The following is a 19,233-nucleotide window of genomic DNA, read 5'->3' on the forward strand; positions in this document are numbered from 1 at the left end:
TTTACATGCTACATTGCTTCTAGTATTTTTTATTTTATTTTTACAAACAATTTTATCCCTTGAACTGATAGCAAAATCCAAACCAGTCCATGTAGCGAAGAGTGACTCTATTTCCAGTTCTGGAATCTGAAATAATATTAAGGTATTCCTTGTATTTAAAGTCTAACTATAAGGAATTTATTGGTTACATAATAACGATTTGGTTGTTGATATATATAGCACATCATTCTAGGACTTATTTATAATCACCCTATTTAATCACATTTACGGTGTTACAGGGGGACAGAATCTGAAACTTTGAGTCTGGTTCCTTGCATTTTCTACATTTCAAATTGAAGTTGAATTGAAATTGTACGAACTCAAACCCTTCTGGTCACTAGTGGGTCTCTAAAATATTTAAACTGATTGTTAAGAATATCTGACAGTCCTGTTTTTTTTGTCCCTTATAGCTTTATGGGTATACACTTGAAATACCATATTGGCTTTCTGGCAGATTTCAAATCACAATCTTCTGGTCAATATTGCCCAGCAGGTCACTTAATCTCTGACATTTCTGATATTTGAACTCCACACTTTCACCACTAACTGTCTGTCCTGGGATTTGAACTCACAGCCTTTCTGTGACAAGGGGCTCTTTAGCTGTCTTGTAAATTTGAACCCATGACCTTACATTCACCAGAAGCTCTGACGTGTGTACAAACCCCACAACTATCAGTGGGGCCTGTTATTTCAACCTTTTAGTTTTTGTGGCCCAGTGGCAATCCTTGAATTATAATACATTGTTTTTTTATACATACATTTTAGAACATCTTGAACTATTTAATTTCCAGTTATCAACTGCCTCCCTGGCAGTCCATTTACTCACTGACAGTGCTGAAATGGGTTGACAACCTGATGGTCAATAGGGATGTAATCTCAGATTATTTAATAACTTTTTTTTTTATGTTACATAGTGCAGTGCTAGTTAACTATGTAAGTATTTCACATTCAAGCAAGTTGCAATACATATTAAATGTTCCTGATCTCACTATGTAAGTACCAACATGAATAGTTTTGGATTGCAGGCAGTGTGAACCGAAATACCTGACCTGCAAATTAGACACCAATTGCAGCTAGGAATTTCATTGCTTTGTGCTGGACTACGGTTGATGTAGAACCAATGCATAGGACATCGTTCTGAACACATTGCATACAGTACATACTGTATGTGTATACAGTTAATACTGTGTAAGATTTGTGTAAGTGTTTTACAAATGGAAAACATGGAGGATATCAGGTAATACAACATTATCGACAGTCCTCTCCAAAAGTACTGGAAGAACAAGGCCAATTCTTTTGTTTTTACTACACAATTGAGGCATTTGAAGTTTGGGGCAATTGAAGGCAAACATAAAATGAATGAGCAGATTTTCAGCTTTTATGTCCTGGTATTTGCACGTAGATGTATTAAGTAACTTAGTACATAGCACCTTTAGCACAATACTAACCCATTTTGGCTTGTGGAATGATCTGATTTATTTGAACATGTGAGTGGCAGAAGTTCCTTGTTGTTCAAATGTGCCCTGTTGAATTGACTCATAGCTCTAAATATCTACTCTTAAGACTGAGCCCTACGTTTTATCTGTGAAAACTGCATTTATTGTTAAAAACGACAAACCAACATGAACACCAGTAAGCTGTCTATGTGGGAAAGCCATTTTGAAGCTTAGGAAAAAAGAAAAAATATATAAGAGCCATTGCAAAAGCATTAGGCATAGCTAATACAAAAAATTGGAAGGTTTGGTTTTATAGCAATCACACCTTGAACAGATTAGCCAAGGAAAACAAAAGAAGTGGATGACAAACTTTGTAAGAGCTGTAAAGATGTAGCAAATACTTCCAAAAGGACTGAATATTGTAATAGACTATCTATATATATTCAATCTATATCTATGAATATAAAAATAGGTCAGATAGATAGATCACAAATTTAATAGTATTCAAAATATTTCTCTCCAGGCCGAGCTCCAAACCTCTATTAGCACACTGGATGTGTTCAATCGTTTTCAGAAGAAGACTCAAAGTGAGGAGGAGTATCACAATGGTGATGAGAGACCAGATTCAGAGCACAGTGCAACATCTTCATCTCTCCATCCTGTTTCTGTTAACCAGATACACAACACACAAGTAAGACTCTCTCTATCTTTCTCACACACACACAATATGTTTATGAACTAAACTTCTTTTATTTTCACTAAAGAAATTAACTGCAAATACAATGAAAAATAAAAATGCAACACTCAACAGTCAAAAAAAATATATATAAATGCACTTAGCTAAAAGAGGCACTTAGCAGGAAGTCTTTAATCTGTACAGTGTGCATTAGGCAGAGAGGGGTGGAGTAGAAAAAATATTCAAGTACAGGTAATATAATCGTCCACTTTTCTTTGATTTCAACTGCAAACATTGCCACGCATTATTTTATACAGAAGGTAGCTAAAACCTTCTTTTCTGTTTTATATATAGTTAACACGGCTTTTGTTTAAGTTAAAAAAATATTGTAGCCCCTAGCTTTAAAATTCTGATAAAAAAATGCATTCCAATGTTAAATATTTAATGTTTGACTGTTGGACTGAAGTTTTTCAAATTTGATTATTAACAAAAAAAAATTTTAACAGTATTTTTTATACTGCTATAGTTAAACAAACATTATTATTTATCACTAATAATAGAGCATGAAAAATCACCAATGATCATCAGTCTTCCACATATAGTTGATCTTCAAGCTTGAACATTATAAACCCACAATTCTGCTGAATTTTAAGTGGTTTTCTTTTCAATATACTATATTCTCACTGTGCAGTAGGTAGTAAACTGTAACTGAATACTGTTGAACTCTTGGTAGGTTGGTCAATAAATCAGGACACAGGAGGCAGGCTTTAAAGCAGACCTGGGCAAACTACGGCCCGCGGGCCACATCCGGCCCTTTGTACGTCCCTGTCCGGCCCGTGTGAGGCCAATCATAAATTACAGGGATGCACCGAAAATTTTCGGCCGAAATACCTAAATCACCAAAACAACACGGCAGAAACACAATTGTAATGACGCAATAAAAAAGCGCAGCCAGCACACGGTTATCTGGATAAGAGCAACATGTCTGCGGTGTGCGGATAGCGATTTGCAAAACATGCAATGCTGAAATTTCAAGATGGGGTGTATCTGCAAAGAGTTTCTCCATGTCGGGTTTAATTATCACCTAAAATCCAAACATCCCGATTGCCTTCTAAATATGAAAAGAACGCGGCGCAGAAAATTAAAGTCAATCCGAGCATGCGCACTCCGTCTGTAGAGGACATTTTTGAAAAGGCAAGAAAGTTTTCAGTGATGGTGCCAAGGCAAAAGGCATAACACAAAAAATTATGGATTTCATTGCCTTTTGAATTTAATTTTCATTTCGGTGCATCCCTAAAATATTGTCGTTGGTGTGGCCCTCTGACACAATTCCGGTTTCTCATGTGGCCCCTTGTAAAAATTAATTGCCCACCCCTGCTTAAAAGAGCATGGCTTGACTTTTTTCTCTTCTTTTCGCCCCCTGTTTACCATGACTCTTTTCAACATCATGTTCAGAGAAAAAAAAACTAACATGCGCACACACACATTTGTGGTTCTAGCTTAGCTAATTTAACATGCTTTCTTGATTATCTCTATTTATGAGATAATCACCAAGAAGCATGATAGTTATTTAAAGATTCGTGCTGGAATTTCTCACTCCTTTTTCCGGACTCCTCCTTTCGTTCATACTGCCACCATATACCTCAGTTGCCTGAGTCACACTGGGTAGCCCTCAGGCCTGCATCTGGCTTCCTGCAAAAGAGGAAATCTTCAAACACTATTTGCACCCATAGCCTGTGGACTTAAATGGCTGATTTGCCAATATATCAAAGAATGAGCTGCTGGAGTGGTCCTAAAAGTGGGTGAACATCACTGCAAGTATCCTGCCAATAGTAACAGGCTATGACATTGTTTAGTACCTTATTCTGAACTCACTGCCCAGCCACTGAATTATGATGAGCTATATGGAAAACCATTTCCTTGCAGCTCTTTTTTGACCATCACTTGGGTTGTCTCATTCTTTTTTGAGTGCCTTAAAACACGTGATGTATTCCATCCTTGATAATAGAAAAATCAGGGACTCAAGCAAGGACTCAAGTGCATCATCCTCGATCCTGGTTTTCAGCACCATTGTAGGTGTGTAAAGGAACGAGGAAACAGGAGCAATGCTTTGGAGAGTGTTAGGACTTTTGTTCTTATTTACTGGTGGCCCTTTTCAGCACCTTGTCTCAGAAATAACAAAAGCCACAACAGCACACATGCACAGGTTTCTGCTTCCATGCCTCTTCACTCATTCCATGCTCTCTTTTATTTACCTCTCCTCCAGCAACAAATGCACAGGAGAAAATAGAACCATGTTAATTGATCAGTGTGAAATACATTTTGTTTGGGAGAAGTTTAATTGAGTATATTTACTCCAAATTATGCTACTCGGGTTGACTTTAGTTGGTCACTTACTGTAAGTCACTCTTCCCCTCAGTATTTACATGTATTCAGACTTAGGTTACACAGGCATATAACATGAATTTCTGTCCAGTTCATTCAGATTATTTTTCTTCAATAATCAATAATCACTGCAAATAACTTGGAAATAGATTTTTACAACAGAAATTATATAATTATTTTATACCAACAGTGGCAGAAAGTATGAATTTTAGAATATAAGCAGCTTACAAAAAGATTAATTAATGTATTTATTAATTCTATGCTAATTATATATTTTCCGAAATCATCATATTACATTGTGAATTTTGAGGTCAGAATCACACACTGACACGCACCTCTGTTTTCATTGCATGCACTATAACATTATAACAACTTTATTGTGTTAATACTCACATCTGACTTTAGGAGTTGTTTGTGGACAATGCGGATAAGGAGAATGAAGACTCTTTACTGAGAGGCAGTTTTGATGAAGAGGAATCTTCCAGAAGTTTTCAGCAAGCTCTGAATGAGTGGAGAGCAGGAAACACCCATAGCAACAGAGAACGTCATGAACAGAATCACAGTGTACAAACTTCTCGATCAGGTAACACACACACACACACACACACACACACAGAAACAACTGTTTTTTTTTTCTAATGCATTTATTGTGTCTTTGTCACCTTTTTCTTTTCCTTTCGACCTCTTTTGTTAACTTATCTTATTATGTTTATCATGCACACTTTTTTTTTGTTGCCATCCTAAACAATAATACAGATATTTTTTCAAAATCTGATTTATAAAGCATGAGATTATTACTGAAAAAATGTCTGTGAAAATGTTAAAGATTGAGTAAAGATCTTATAACAATTTAAACAATGCCAATACTTGTATACTTGAAAGTATTCACAGCGCTTCACTTTTTTCACATTTTATGTTACAGCCTTATTCCAAAATGTATTAAATTCATCATTTTTATAAAAAATTCTACAAAACAATACCCCATAATGACACCATGAAAGATGTGTGTTTAAGATTTTTGCAAATGTATTAAATAAAAAAAAACACGTACAGAAGTATTTATCGCCTTTGCTCAATATTTTGTTATAGACCCATTGGCACCAATTTACAGCCTCAAGTCTTTTTGAATATGATGCTACTAGCTTAGCAAACCTATTTTTGGGCAGTTTCTCCCATTTTTCTTAGCAGAACCTCTCAAGCTCCATCAGGTTGTATGTGGCGCGTCGATGCATAGCTATTTTCAGAGCTTTCCAGAGACGTTCAATCGGGGTCAAGTTGGTGCTCTGGCTGGGCAACTCAAGAACATTCACAGAGTTGTCCCATAGTCACTCCTTTATTATCTTGGCTGTGTGCTTGGGGTCGTTGTCCTGCTGGAATCTGTATTATCATTGGTATAGACTAGTATTAAAATAAATGTATGTGTGTATTCTGTATGAGGAACAAATGGTATCACTGCACCATTACATAACTTCACAAAAATAAACTAAAAGAATTTCTCGGATTTGCAAAAAAAAAAAAAATTAAAAAAATTACTCTTATTTGTTTCCTCATAGTGAGTGTGGATGTAAAGGAGGCCCAGGCTGGAGGACAATCTCATATACGTATTGAGTTCATGGATCATGGACTAAGCTACATGGAAAAGCTTTTGCTGAAGAAACACCGCAGGTCAGGGGAACTCTCTTTAGCCTATAAATTACTGTCCTATGAGATTCTAAATAGCCTCGATTAACCTCCTGAGCCTTAATTAGAACAGACCATTTATTGACTTTCCCTAGGCTAAAAATCCCCCTGAATCTCATGAGGCAGTTTTCCTTGAGGAATAGATTATTGAACTTGTAACAATGTTCTTTGATGCTGCATTGATGCAAATACGTTATCAGTTAGGTCAGAACTGAAAGATATAATTCCAACATGAAGGCATTTCTTGACAGAGAATGGGATTTTGCGCTTGCTGATCTCCCTACTGAGTTCAAAAATAGCTCAATTTTCTATCGAGGTCACTGGAGATGCCTTATTAATTCCAAAAACCCCAACCTGCAAAGTGAACCCTAGCATGCTAAGAAGAACGTCATTAGGTCTTTATTTCTAGATAAAAGTTCCCTTTATTGCAGAAAATAAAAAGTCAAGTACAGACAGCTGAAATAATGAAACGTTTGGTCAGGATGAATGCTGAGAAGCATGATTGTTGAGAAGGAATAAATTAGAAGTAGACTGCACATTGCACTGCATACTATGATAAAGATCCATCTTTAAAAGAGACTCCCAAGCACTTTTAGAAATCCATATGAATAAATATATTTCGTATATATATATATATATATATATATATATATATATATATATATATATATATATATATATATATATATATATATATATATATACAAATAAATCGTTTGTATAAGGCTTGAAGGATGAGATGCTTTGTCTGAGGCACTAGTTTTTGTTACTAAACATCTGTCACAGATGACAGAGGAACTTTCCAGAATCAGAAACTAAGCAAAATTATGTTCAGCCCAAAGTTACAATACAGTATACTGTAACATTCACATAATACAGCTATGTTATCTGTCTTTTGGTCCCTTGGTTTCTATTGCTTTTAAAACAAAGTTAAGCAAAAGTGACATTACATTACATTTTCAGGACAGATTTTCTGTTAGCTGAAAATGTTAACATTTAAACAGCAGCATTTAACAAAGCACATTAGAATTGAATGAATAGGGGCCAACATTCTATAGATCACACACAGAAAAGCACACCAACATAACATTTTGGGTTAGTTGCTTGTTGGAGAAGATCAAACACCATCGGCAGTACCGAATGAAAAATGCACTAGGTCCAATACTGCCTGTGTGCTTCAAAACAATCTAACCAGACACCAAAGCCAGGCTGAAAATCTGCTGATTTCTTTGAGCCATGTCAGTGTTGCATAAGGGTTTTATTGTTGCCATGGTTTTCAGGTCAGCTATTCAAAGGGTCTCAGCTGTAAACCCATTAAATAGCTTTTATTTCAATATTATAGTCTGTAGCAAAAGAACACCCTGTGTTCTCACTGTCGTGTATGGTTGCGCATGCGTGTGTGTGTGTGTGTGTGTGTGTGTGTGTGTGTGTGTGTGTGTGTGTGTGTGTGTGTGTGTGTGTGTGTTTGTATGTGTCCACAAACATTAAAAAAGCTGACAGTTTTGGGGACATTTGGCTGATCCAATCAGATTTTTTTACGCTGTTTTATGTGTATGTATGTATGTACAGTAGATATAAAAAATCTACACACTTATATAATTTAAGATTTTTTTACATATAAAGACGGAAATAAAAAAAAAACATAAATGCCAGATTTTAAATCTTTAATGTTATTTCCCAATAAACAGAAATCCAGTTAAAGAAAAGAAGCATTTAATTATTGTGAACATTTTAAATAAAAAAAAAAAAACCCAGCTTGATTACATAAGTCTGCACACCCGTTGTGGTCTGTGCTCTGGCTGGGACATTCCAGGACTTAAATATTATTAATTGTTATTTATTATTCTTTTCTGAAGCCACATCTTTATTTTTTATTTTAAAGTATCCTTTGGTTTAATCTCATGTTGAAATGTGGAATTCTTCTTCATTTTCAGCTTTTTGACAGAGGACATGAGGTTTTGTGCAAACATATCTTTGTATTTGGAAATACTCATTTTCCTCTCATGTTAAAATTATGGCCGAAAAATGTACATTTTTGTCTCGTCAAATCATAGCACATTTTCTCACATGTTTTGGGATGACTGAATGACATCACTTCAATTGATGGCAGGTGTATGCCTTTTACTGACAGGCCTAATTTTCAATGTGACTGGTTAACTTGGAGGGCAGTTAGAGTCTGACATTTATGTTGTTATTTCCGTCTTTGTATTTTAAAAACTTGCAATTTCATAAGGGTTTATAGACTATAGACTATAGACATTATATATATATATATATATATATATATATATATATATATATATATATATATATATATATATATATATATATATATATATATATATATATATACAGTGAGGAAAATAAGTATTTGAACACCCTGCCATTTTGCAAGTTCTCCCACTTAGAAATCATGGAGGGGTCTGAAATTGTAATCGTAGGTGCATGTCCACTGTGAGAGAGATAATCTAAAAAAAAAAATCCAGAAATCACAATCTATGATTTTTTTTAACTATTTATTTGTATGATACAGCTGCAAATAAGTATTTGAACACCTGAGGAAGTCAATGTTAATATTTGGTACAGTAGCCTTTGTTTGCAATTACAGAGGTCAAACGTTTCCTGTAGTTTTTCACCAGGTTTGCACACACTGCAGGAGGGATTTTGGCCCACTCCCCCACACAGGTCTTCTCTAGATCAGTCAGATCGCTGAGAAACATGGAGTTTGAGCTCCCTCCAAAGATTTTCTATTGGGTTTAGGTCTGGAGACTGGCTAGGCCATGCCAGAACCTTGATATGCTTCTTACAGAGCCACTCCTTGGTTATCCTGGCTGTGTGCTTCGGGTCATTGTCATGTTGGAAGACTCAGCCTCGACCCATCTTCAATGCTCTAACTGAGGGAAGGAGGTTGTTCCCCAAAATCTCGCAATACATGGCCCCGGTCATCCTCTCCTTAATACAGTGCAGTCGCCCTGTCCCATGTGCACAAAAACACCCCCAAAGCATAATGCTACCACCCCCATGCTTTACAGTAGGGATGGTGTTCTTGGGATGGTACTCATCATTCTTCATCCTCCAAACAGGTTTAGTGGAATTATGACCCAAAAGTTCTATTTTGGTCTCGTCTGACCACATGACTTTCTCCCATGACTCCTCTGGATCATCCAAATGGTCATTGGCAAACTTAAAACGTGCCTGGACATGTGCTGGTTTAAGCAGGGGAACCTTCCGTGCCATGCATGATTTCAAACCATGACTTCTTAGTGTATTACCAACAGTAACCTTGGAAACGGTGGTCCCAGCTCTTTTCAGGTCATTCACCAGCTCCTCCCGTGTAGATCTGGGCTGATTTCTCACGTTCCTTAGGATCATTGAGACCCCACGAGGTGAGATCTTGCATGGAGCCCCAGTCCGAGGGAGATTGACAGTCATGTTTAGCTTCTTCCTCAATTTTCTAATGATTGCTCCAACAGTGGACCTTTTTTCACCAAGCTGCTTGGCAATTTCCCCGTAGCCCTTTCCAGCCTTGTGGAGGTGTACAATTTTGTCTCTAGTGTCTTTGGACAGCTCTTTAGTCTTGGCCATGTTAGTAGTTGGATTCTTACTGATTGTATGGGGTGGACAGGTGTCTTTATGCAGCTAACGACCTCAAACAGGTGCATCTAATTTAGGATAATAAATGTAGTGGAGGTGGACATTTTAAAAGGCAGACTAACAGGTCTTTGAGAGTCAGAATTCTAGCTGATAGACAGCTGTTCAAATACTTATTTGCAGCTATATATATATATATATATATATATATATATATATATATATATATATATGTGTATGTATGTGTGTGTGTGTGTGTGTGTGTGTGTGTGTGTGTGTGTGTGTGTGTGTGTGTGTGTGTGTGTGTGTGTGTATATATATACAGTGGGTACGGAAAGTATTCAGACCCCCTTAAATTTTTCACTCTTTGTTATATTGCAGCCATTTGCTAAAATCATTTAAGTTCATTCTTCTTCCTCATGAATGTACACACAGCTCCCCATATTGACAAAAAAACACAGAATTGTTGACATTGTTGCAGATTTATTAAAAAAGAAAAACTGAAATATCACATGGTCCTAAGTATTCCTAAATATATATATATATATATATATATATATATATATATATATATATATATATATATATATATATATATATATATATATATATATATATATAATGTGTGTGTGTGTATGTATGTGTGTGTGTATATATATATATATATATATATATATATATATATATATATATATATATATATATATATATATATATATATATATATATATATATATGTATATATATATGTATATATATATATATATATATATATATATGTATATATATATATATATATATGTATGTATGTACAAATATACATATGCATCTCTATTGCTTCAGGGTAGCTTGGAATAAATACAAAAGTGTGTGTTAAATTGTTGTTTTAGGGTGCAAAGAAGATTTGGAGTAGTGAATCAAATTTGGATTTTGGCCTCTAACACTTAACAACTACTACAGCTTTCATTTACCTAATTATAATAGAAACACATAACACTTTTCAGATTTGCTTTGTTTGTGAACATTTTCAGTTCCCGATAGTTTTCAATTTCAGGCCATTACAAATCTTATTTAACTCATAAACCCATCAACAAACCAAACATGAAAATAAAACAGGTTTGAGAGTCTGCGTGTGTGTTAGGTCACTGCATCCCAATCTTTACTTTGTTTGTTCCCTTATACTGTATATTTACTTTGTTTCAACATACCACATTTAACTTCAACAGATAAGATTTCCATTATATGTGAATAAACAGTTTCACCTAGCAAAGTGTTAACAGTGTTAGCATTGGGTTACATTGTATTTTTACACTGGTACACACTGTATAAAATAATGCTTTCTTCATGTTTTAAGATTGCTCAAATATTATGGGATGCCATTTAGATAATAGCACATGTAAACTCAAGCTGGGATTAATAAAAATTAGGCACTTTGACCTTAAATTTTTTAAACTTTACTGTTCATTTTACTTACAGATTTTGCATGAAATTTGACATTCTTGTTTGTATTGCTTTGACCACTAATGGCTTCTCTGGATGATTAACCTTTTAATATTGATGACTTCGTATTGGTGTCCCTCCATTTTAATATATGGAGAAATTGTTAATTTAGGTTGCTGATGATGAATTGTGCCTTCCTCAGCATTGGTGGGGAGAAAGTTACTAGTGCCTATGATTTCTCTGCAGGACTTTTCTTTCTTTTTGTGTGGCATTTTCAAAAGATTCCTTTATATGGTTCAGCCCATGGCAGACATTAATAATGGGTAATTTCTTCATGCTAGTCTTTCTTAAATGACTTTTAAATAAAGGTTTGCTTCTTTGATGATAGCAGTGCTCATGGGATGGGTAGCAGTGAAGTCATTTAAAATAGAATTATCAGGTTATTGTCATTGTCATTGAGAAATAATCAGGTATGTATTGTGAGAACAGTTTGGCAGCCTGACAAGTGTCAGTGCTGATTGTTATATGAAGAGAAATTTCACAACACACACACTCGCCATATGAGTTCTATTAGATGAAATGTCAAAGATACAGATGCAATTGTCAGATAGTAGGACAAGGTCAACTAGATTCCTTACTGGCGTATTGAGGTTACCTAGTACATAGGAATTACATTTCTGCTGGTGCTGGAGAGAAGAGTAAGGAGCTATATCTGGTGTCTTGTCTACAGACCTGTTTGTGTATGAGGCAGCCTGCTGGCCTTCAAGGAAATGTGGAATTTTCATGTTGATATGTTACTAGCTTCTAGCACATGGCTACTGCTGTGTGTTTAGTTGGTGTATAGCAGATTGTTTAACACAGTGTGGAGTGGTCTCTTGTTGGAGTAAAATAGGAATTGTGTAGGAATATATTCTCTTCAACTGTACAGAACATGTTTTCATTATGCTAGATGAAACATCACATTCTTCTTTCTATTGGCTTTCTTTTTGCAGAACCACATAGCATCAAATATAATCTGAAGAATGGATTCCTAATGCGCCTGCTGGGGTTTTGTTTGGTAATGTCATAATTAGTGGCATCAAAGTGGGCATAAAAGGATTTTAAGTTGAGTGTCAATGTCCATTATGGCAGATTTGTTGTTAGGAATGCTAATTATTTATTTTTAAAGTTCTAGACAAAGTGTAAGTAGATGTTCTGCTATACTACCAGACTTGAAAGCCGTTAGTCCTTGATTTTGTTGTGGATCTCCGTGTTAAACCACACATTTCCTCCCCACTCCAATAGTTTGAGCAGGCACACAAATAGAAGTGCACTGATTATAGTTTCTGAGTGTTCACGAATGCTATGGCTTCTTTAAACATATCCAGTCTCTGAACAGTCCTTTGCAGGTCAAGAGAACACAATGCATTTAGATTTTGTTCATTTACTTATGGCGAAAATATTTCCACAGAAAAGAATGAAAGGGAAATTGGGATACTGTATCTGGCTCTATTGTAGGATATATTTCACCCATGTTATACATGAACTAACTTTCCAGATACTAATAACATTCAAAGTAATTATAACTGAATAAAATAAATAAAATGGCATTCTTTAAAAACTATTAATAATAACTCCAAGGCTTTTACCGTTCCGGATGCAGTCTCTTCTCAATGCTCCCTTTAGAGAAGCACTACCGGATCCTGAGGACCAACACAAACAGACTCAGGAAGAGTTTCTACCCTCAGGCAATCTGGCTACTGAACAAGGACACTTGAGAGATTCTGTCTAATCCTACCTTACACACACACACACACACACACACACACACACACACACACACACACACACACACATTGCATTTGTGCACATTGCACACTCTGTATACACTGTGCAGCTTGTACAGCTACTATTATTTTATAACATTTTATTTTTATTCGTTGTTGCACTGCAGGTTAAGATAGTAAGAAATAACATTCCACTGCATTACATTACATTTATATTATATGTATGTGATAAAGAACCTTGAAAGTAACTATACATTTCTTTGTGTGTTTTTTTTATTGCTGTGGTATAGTTTGGTATAGTTATGGTAACACATTACTTCACCTTAATTTCTATAATATATATGTAAATAGATGCAGTGTTTTCACAGATTAAATAATACAAGGAAAACAAGTTCATATAAAGTTTTTAACTGATTTAATGATTTATTAAAGTTTTTAAATCAATATTTGCAATAACCCTGATTTTCACATTGGAGCTGGGTGACTTTATTCCACTCCTGGTGCAGAAATTCAAGCAGATCGTCTTTGTTTGATTGTTTTCGGGTATCTATTTTCCTCTTGATCACAGTCCAGAGATTTTTAATGGGGTTTAGGTCTGGAAATTAGCCTGGATTATAACAGGGTCTTGAACTGGTAGTTCCCCATCCACAGCTTGATTGACTTGGCTGTGTGGCATTAAGCATTGTCCTGCTGGAAAAACCCCTGCGTTTGGTACCCCAGAATTGAACCCCTGTTTTTCCTCACTTAAAACTTTTCTTTTCTTTTTTTTAACATGGTCAATAGTTGCTATTTGATTCCAATTACTTTTGAGGCAAGAGAAAAATCATGTCCACAGCAGTCATTTTTATTCTATTCCTTGTTAAATAATTTGGTTAAGGTGTTAACACTTTATTAATGTTTTTATTCTTTCTTTCAGAACACAGATTGAATCTTACCAGTTGTTTTCCAACCAAGGATCTCTACAGGATGTGACTACAAAAACGCAAACACAGCCAGCTGAAGAGACCCAAGACACTCAGGAATTTACAGGTCAGCATTGTTTCCTTCGACACACAAACGCAAATATTGCAATGGAGACTACATGTGTGTCAGCCACAGGCAATAAATCAATCAATAAATGAAATCTTACCTTCCATGCCTGCTGGACAACTTCAACTAGACTTTCAAACACACTTCAATAAAGTTATTTTTTCACCCCCGCACAGCCCAGGCCTTTGGTTATTCTGTAGAGGGGGCTGCCCATCCATCACACATACACCACTGAAGGCTACTCACAGGGCTTTTATTACGTTGGAGAGGGTGTCTGATGGTTTGACTGAGGCCTCTGACAGCCGAGGAACAAGTACCTGTTGAGATTCTGCAAAAAAATGACAGCGTCTTACTTTAAACACCATAACTTTTTATTCTACATACATTAAACTCCACTCAGAGTCTGACCGTTATAAAGCACTAATAGCTGGTCGAAAATGTGTTTATTTGACATCAAGTACATGTCTAAATAAATTCAGAAATGACAGGATTTTTTATGTCAATCTGAAAGTTTGGCACCACTTTGTTCTAAAAGATTTTAAATTCTAAAGATTAAGTTTCGAATTCTGAACTGTCTCAAATCTCACACGGTGCACTACATTCTTTGACTCTCTGTACCTCTCACACACTGTACCTGACTATCTAGTACTAAAATGTTTGTGTAAGACTAACAACTGAAATCAAACCCTGCTGCCGCTACAGGAATTGAACTTAAACCAGGAAGCACATACATAATTTTTTTCATTATTATTATTTATCTTAGTGTCCATACTGCACATTTTCCATTATGCATGTAGTATATGATCTGAGACATAGCTCTGGTTGTTACATTCCTACTCTTCTTTTGTTCATGGTGCCTGATCATTTGTACCACCTGCCTAGTTGGCTCACTTACTTTGTTCTTGTGAAATTGCAGTGTTCTCTTCGAAGTCTTGTTGTGTTGTAGTGCTTTATATGCACTGCTTCTTTTGAGCCTTGTTGTTCTTTTTTTCCCCCCCTGAGCCTTGTTGTAATGTATGGGACACAGAGGGGCAAGAGGTTTAATAACAATCCACAGTATACAGAATACAAACACTGTCAATAGAACAGGCAATCTGTGCATGGATCAGATACATGATTACCAGAGCTTGAGGAATGTTCAAAGAATGGGGAGGAAGGAATGGGAAGCAGGGGTAATAGAATGGGGAAAAGGAATGGGAAGCAAGGGTAATACACAATAAGCTATCAAGGAGTTAGAGGTTCAAAACTCACATGATAACTAGGGTTTTTTTGGCAAGGTGTCTATGCAATCTTTTATGCTTTATGGATTATTAGTTATAAAACTCAGGGGAGGTTACCCTCTGGCTGTGGGGTGGCAAATATTCTATGATTACTTTTTCATTATTTATATTTGCCTTAATTTTGAAAAATGCAATCTCAGCTTTTCCAACAGAATAACAGCAGCTTATACCTGCATTAATTTATTCTGCTTTAAGCATCTTATGCTGATTAGTGCTGGTTAACTACAGCAACAACCAGTTTAGTGTGGTTAGTTGTTAGACACTTGAATAGAAAGAAAATCGAAAATTTTTACAATCCCACGAAGCACCATTGAATCCATTAAACATCACAACCAACTAGTGGAGGCAGTCAGAGACTAGGCATATAAGCAATTGGAGAAATAATTTCAGGTGGGAGAAAATGATCACAGGACAGCTGCAGCCTGGAATGTGCCCCACTGCTGGACTTTTTTAATGGATGAATAGTGAAAAGAGGTAATTTTTGAAAAAAGCAATATAAATTCATTGTTACAGATTCAAAAGATATTGAAAAAGTTTGTCTGGTATAATGAGACCAAATGTGATTTTTCTTAGCCATGGCAAAAAAAAGTACTATCGGCCCCCTTAGAACACCATGCTGTTTCACCTTCGAATAGTTCAATGTCCCTGAGCAGACTACCAAAGCTATTCTGGAGTGATTTGAAACCAAGGCCACGAATGTGGTAGAATGGCTCAGTTTAATCTTTGGAATGAGTTGTTGCTTACCAATGGATGCTAAATCCAATCTGACAGAGCAATTTTGCCAAAAAGAATGAGAAAAATTTGAGAATCCAGATGAACAAAACTTACAGAAATGAGCCCCAGAATTGTTGCAGCTGTACCTACCTACCTAATAAACATTGTATAATGTAATAAAGACAAGAAAAGAATGCAAGTACAGACATTTCAATTGATATGCAAGTACAGTTGTATGCAAAAGTTTAGGAACCCCTGTCAATGTTTTCAGTTATAAATATTTGGGTGTTTGGATCAGCAATTTCATTTTGATTTATTAAATAACTGAAGGACACAGTCATATTTCAGTAGTGAAATGAGGTTTATTGGATTAACAGAAAATGCGCAATATGCATCAAAACGAAATTAGACAGGTGCATAAATTTGGGCACCCTTGTCATTTTGTTGAATACCTGTAACTACTTAGCACTGATTAATTGGAACACACACAATTGGTTTGGTAAGCTCACTAAGCCTTGAATTTCATAGACAGGTGCATCCCATCATGAGAAAAGGTATTTGAGGTGGCCAATTGCTTTGACTCTCCTCTGAAGAGTGGCAACATGGGGGTCTCAAAACAACTCTCAAATGACATGAAAACAAAGATTGTTCAACATTATGGTTGAAACCTTCCCCTAAACCATAATGTTCAACAATCTTTGTTTTCAGGCCATTTGAGCTTTGTCAAAGAGAACAACAACTTGCAATTGGCCACCTCAAATACATTTTCTTATGATGGGATGCACCTGTCTATGAAGTTCAAGGCTTAGTGAGCGCACCAAACCAATTGTGTGTTCCAATTGTGTATATAAACAAACAAAAAAAACCCTTGCCTTTACCATAAAACATAACCCAGAACATGAACAAGATTAACTTGAATCCAAAACAAATATACTGGACAAGCATGAGACATGTGAAGTGTACAGTGACATTTTCTGTGCTAAATACATGTACTAATCAGATATGAGTGATCAGTGGCATGTGACTAAGTGGCAGTTATGAGAGTAATGGGTAATGTAGATCTATGGTTCTATGTGTAATCCTGACGGATTGACCCAGAGTAAATACTTCTGCAATGAACAACTCTCTGCTTTTTATTTAAACAACATCTCATAAATAAAATGTATTGTCCAAATTCTAATTTTAGAAATGTTACGTGAATGAAATAAATGAATGAAATGAATTCAATATCAATTTGAGTTTGTAAACAACAAAAAAAAGTGAAAAGTTTAAGGGGATGAATACTTATAAACGGCACTGTAAATATAGATGCCTAAAGTTTTTCCACATTATTAAATCCTTCCTGTCTCAAACGTATTGTCTGAAACATGTTCTTACTTTTTTTTTACACTGATTACATTTTGTACTTTGATCAAATATCCTGCGTATGCCACCTGTCACATAATCTTTGTCTCTCGTTCAAATCTGGTGCAGCGGAGGAGATGGATCTGCACCACTACTGTGCCTCTCTTTTCGCTGTTTCCAGCTCAGCAGAAGCAGGAAAAACGAATAACATTTTCAAATCGTACCTGAGTATCACTGAGATAGATGAGGTAATTCTATGCTCCCTGAGGCTGCTACCCATATCACCTGTAGGCATTGAGATATCTGCTATCAAACTAGTGTATGGCTATGAGCTATGCATTTACATTTTAATCTCCTCTCTGAAGTTCAGATTTTTCTCATCAGTCGGTTTGTGGTTTTAATTTGCTCCAGACAGCAGGAGACCCTCTGGTGGATGCTTCCTTTGGAGTCAAGCAGGGAGATGATAAAAAGTAAGTCACAGTACATATAGATAAGACATTTTTAACAACAGAAACAACTTCTCAAGTTCTTATTCTCAATGTCTCGTCTTGTGTCTTGAGTTATATTTTAGTGTAGGGTTTTTTTTTTGTATATGCAATTGCAATAAACCAAAATAAAAACCACAACACACTGGACTAAAAAGTAGTACAGATTACTCTAGATTAAATTACTTTCAGACTGGAATTTTGTTGTATTACTTTGCTTTATTAATTGGATTTATTTACAAATTATTTTACTTCTCTTTTGCTTCTGCATTAAAATGTATGTTTCCAAATTTTGCTTTAAAATACTGAAAACAATGTATATTCATTTTACTAAATAATAAAATATTTAGCACAAAATAGTTTCAGATTGGCTAAGGACATGGGTAGTGCATATTGGGTAGCTACTAACATGGTAAAAGAGCAATAAGATGATGGATGCATAATGGGTAAAGGCAATAGGGGAGTGGGGGCAGATTATGACACTGGGACCCAGATCAGATAATGATATGTTTGATGCCAAGATTTGGTTAATGATTCAGTGGGTGCATATTGGGCAGTAATTTGGTATACAGATCAGGTAGGGTAATACAAAAGAACTGCATGCAGATTGTTTTGAAAATTAATAATTGGGGTATGAATGAAAAATGTACAGTTCTTCGAAAATATTATATATTATTATATATACAGTGAGGAAAATAAGTATTTGAACACCCTGCTATTTTGCAAGTTCTCCCACTTAGAAATCATGGAGGGGTCTGAAATTGTAATCGTAGGTCTGTGTCCACTGTGAGAGACATAATCTAAAAAAAAAAATCCAGAAATCACAATGTATGATTTTTTAACTATTTATTTGTATGATACAGCTGCAAATAAGTATTTGAACACCTGAGAAAGTCAACGTTAATATTTGGTACAGTAGCCTTTGTTTGCAATTACAGAGGTCAAACGTTTCCTGTAGTTTTTCACCAGGTTTGCACACACTGCAGGAGGGATTTTGGCCCACTCCTCCACACAGATCTTCTCTAGATCAGTCAGGTTTCTGGCCTGTCGCTGAGAAACACGGAGTTTGAGCTCCCTCCAAAGATTCTCTATTGGGTTTAGGTCTGGAGACTGGCTAGGCCATGCCAGAACCTTGATATGCTTCTTACAGAGCCACACCTTGGTTATCCTGGCTGTGTGCTTCGGGTCATTGTCATGTTGGAAGACCCAGCCTCGACCCATCTTCAATGCTCTAACTGAGGGAAGGAGGTTGTTCCCCAAAATCTCGCAATACATGGCCCCGGTCATCCTCTCCTTAATACAGTGCAGTCGCCCTGTCCCATGTGCAGAAATACACCCCCAAAGCATGCTGCTACCACCCCCATGCTT

General features: G+C 35.9%; 1 protein-coding gene and 1 long non-coding RNA gene across 5 annotated transcripts in view; one reads left to right on the forward strand and one right to left on the reverse strand.

The window, feature by feature from the left end:
* The window catches only part of zbbx (zinc finger, B-box domain containing), a 69,105-nt gene that overhangs the window by 26,040 nt on the left and 23,832 nt on the right, over window positions 1–19,233 (forward strand). For all 3 annotated transcript variants that reach the window (XM_083552867.1, XM_083552868.1, XM_083552866.1), the window contains exons 8-13: window positions 1,999–2,166; window positions 4,942–5,119; window positions 6,090–6,201; window positions 13,930–14,042; window positions 17,510–17,628; window positions 17,792–17,850. In XM_083552867.1, the coding sequence (XP_083408993.1) occupies window positions 1,999–2,166; window positions 4,942–5,119; window positions 6,090–6,201; window positions 13,930–14,042; window positions 17,510–17,628; window positions 17,792–17,850 (749 nt within the window). The remainder of the gene's footprint in view (window positions 1–1,998; window positions 2,167–4,941; window positions 5,120–6,089; window positions 6,202–13,929; window positions 14,043–17,509; window positions 17,629–17,791; window positions 17,851–19,233) is intronic.
* Window positions 13,958–16,295, reverse strand: LOC310732580. 2 transcript variants are annotated; one of them, XR_014535513.1, is made up of 4 exons: window positions 15,616–16,295; window positions 14,938–15,025; window positions 14,143–14,370; window positions 13,958–14,056 (listed from the first exon to the last, which is right to left on the reverse strand). It is a non-coding gene; the product is annotated as an uncharacterized lncRNA (long non-coding RNA). The 2 variants fall into 2 exon arrangements; XR_014535514.1 differs by lacking the exon at window positions 13,958–14,056 and having other exon boundaries at window positions 14,139–14,370.

This window comes from Silurus aristotelis, assembly GCF_946808225.1.
Source record: "Silurus aristotelis genome assembly, chromosome: 10".
NCBI lineage: Eukaryota > Metazoa > Chordata > Actinopteri > Siluriformes > Siluridae > Silurus > Silurus aristotelis.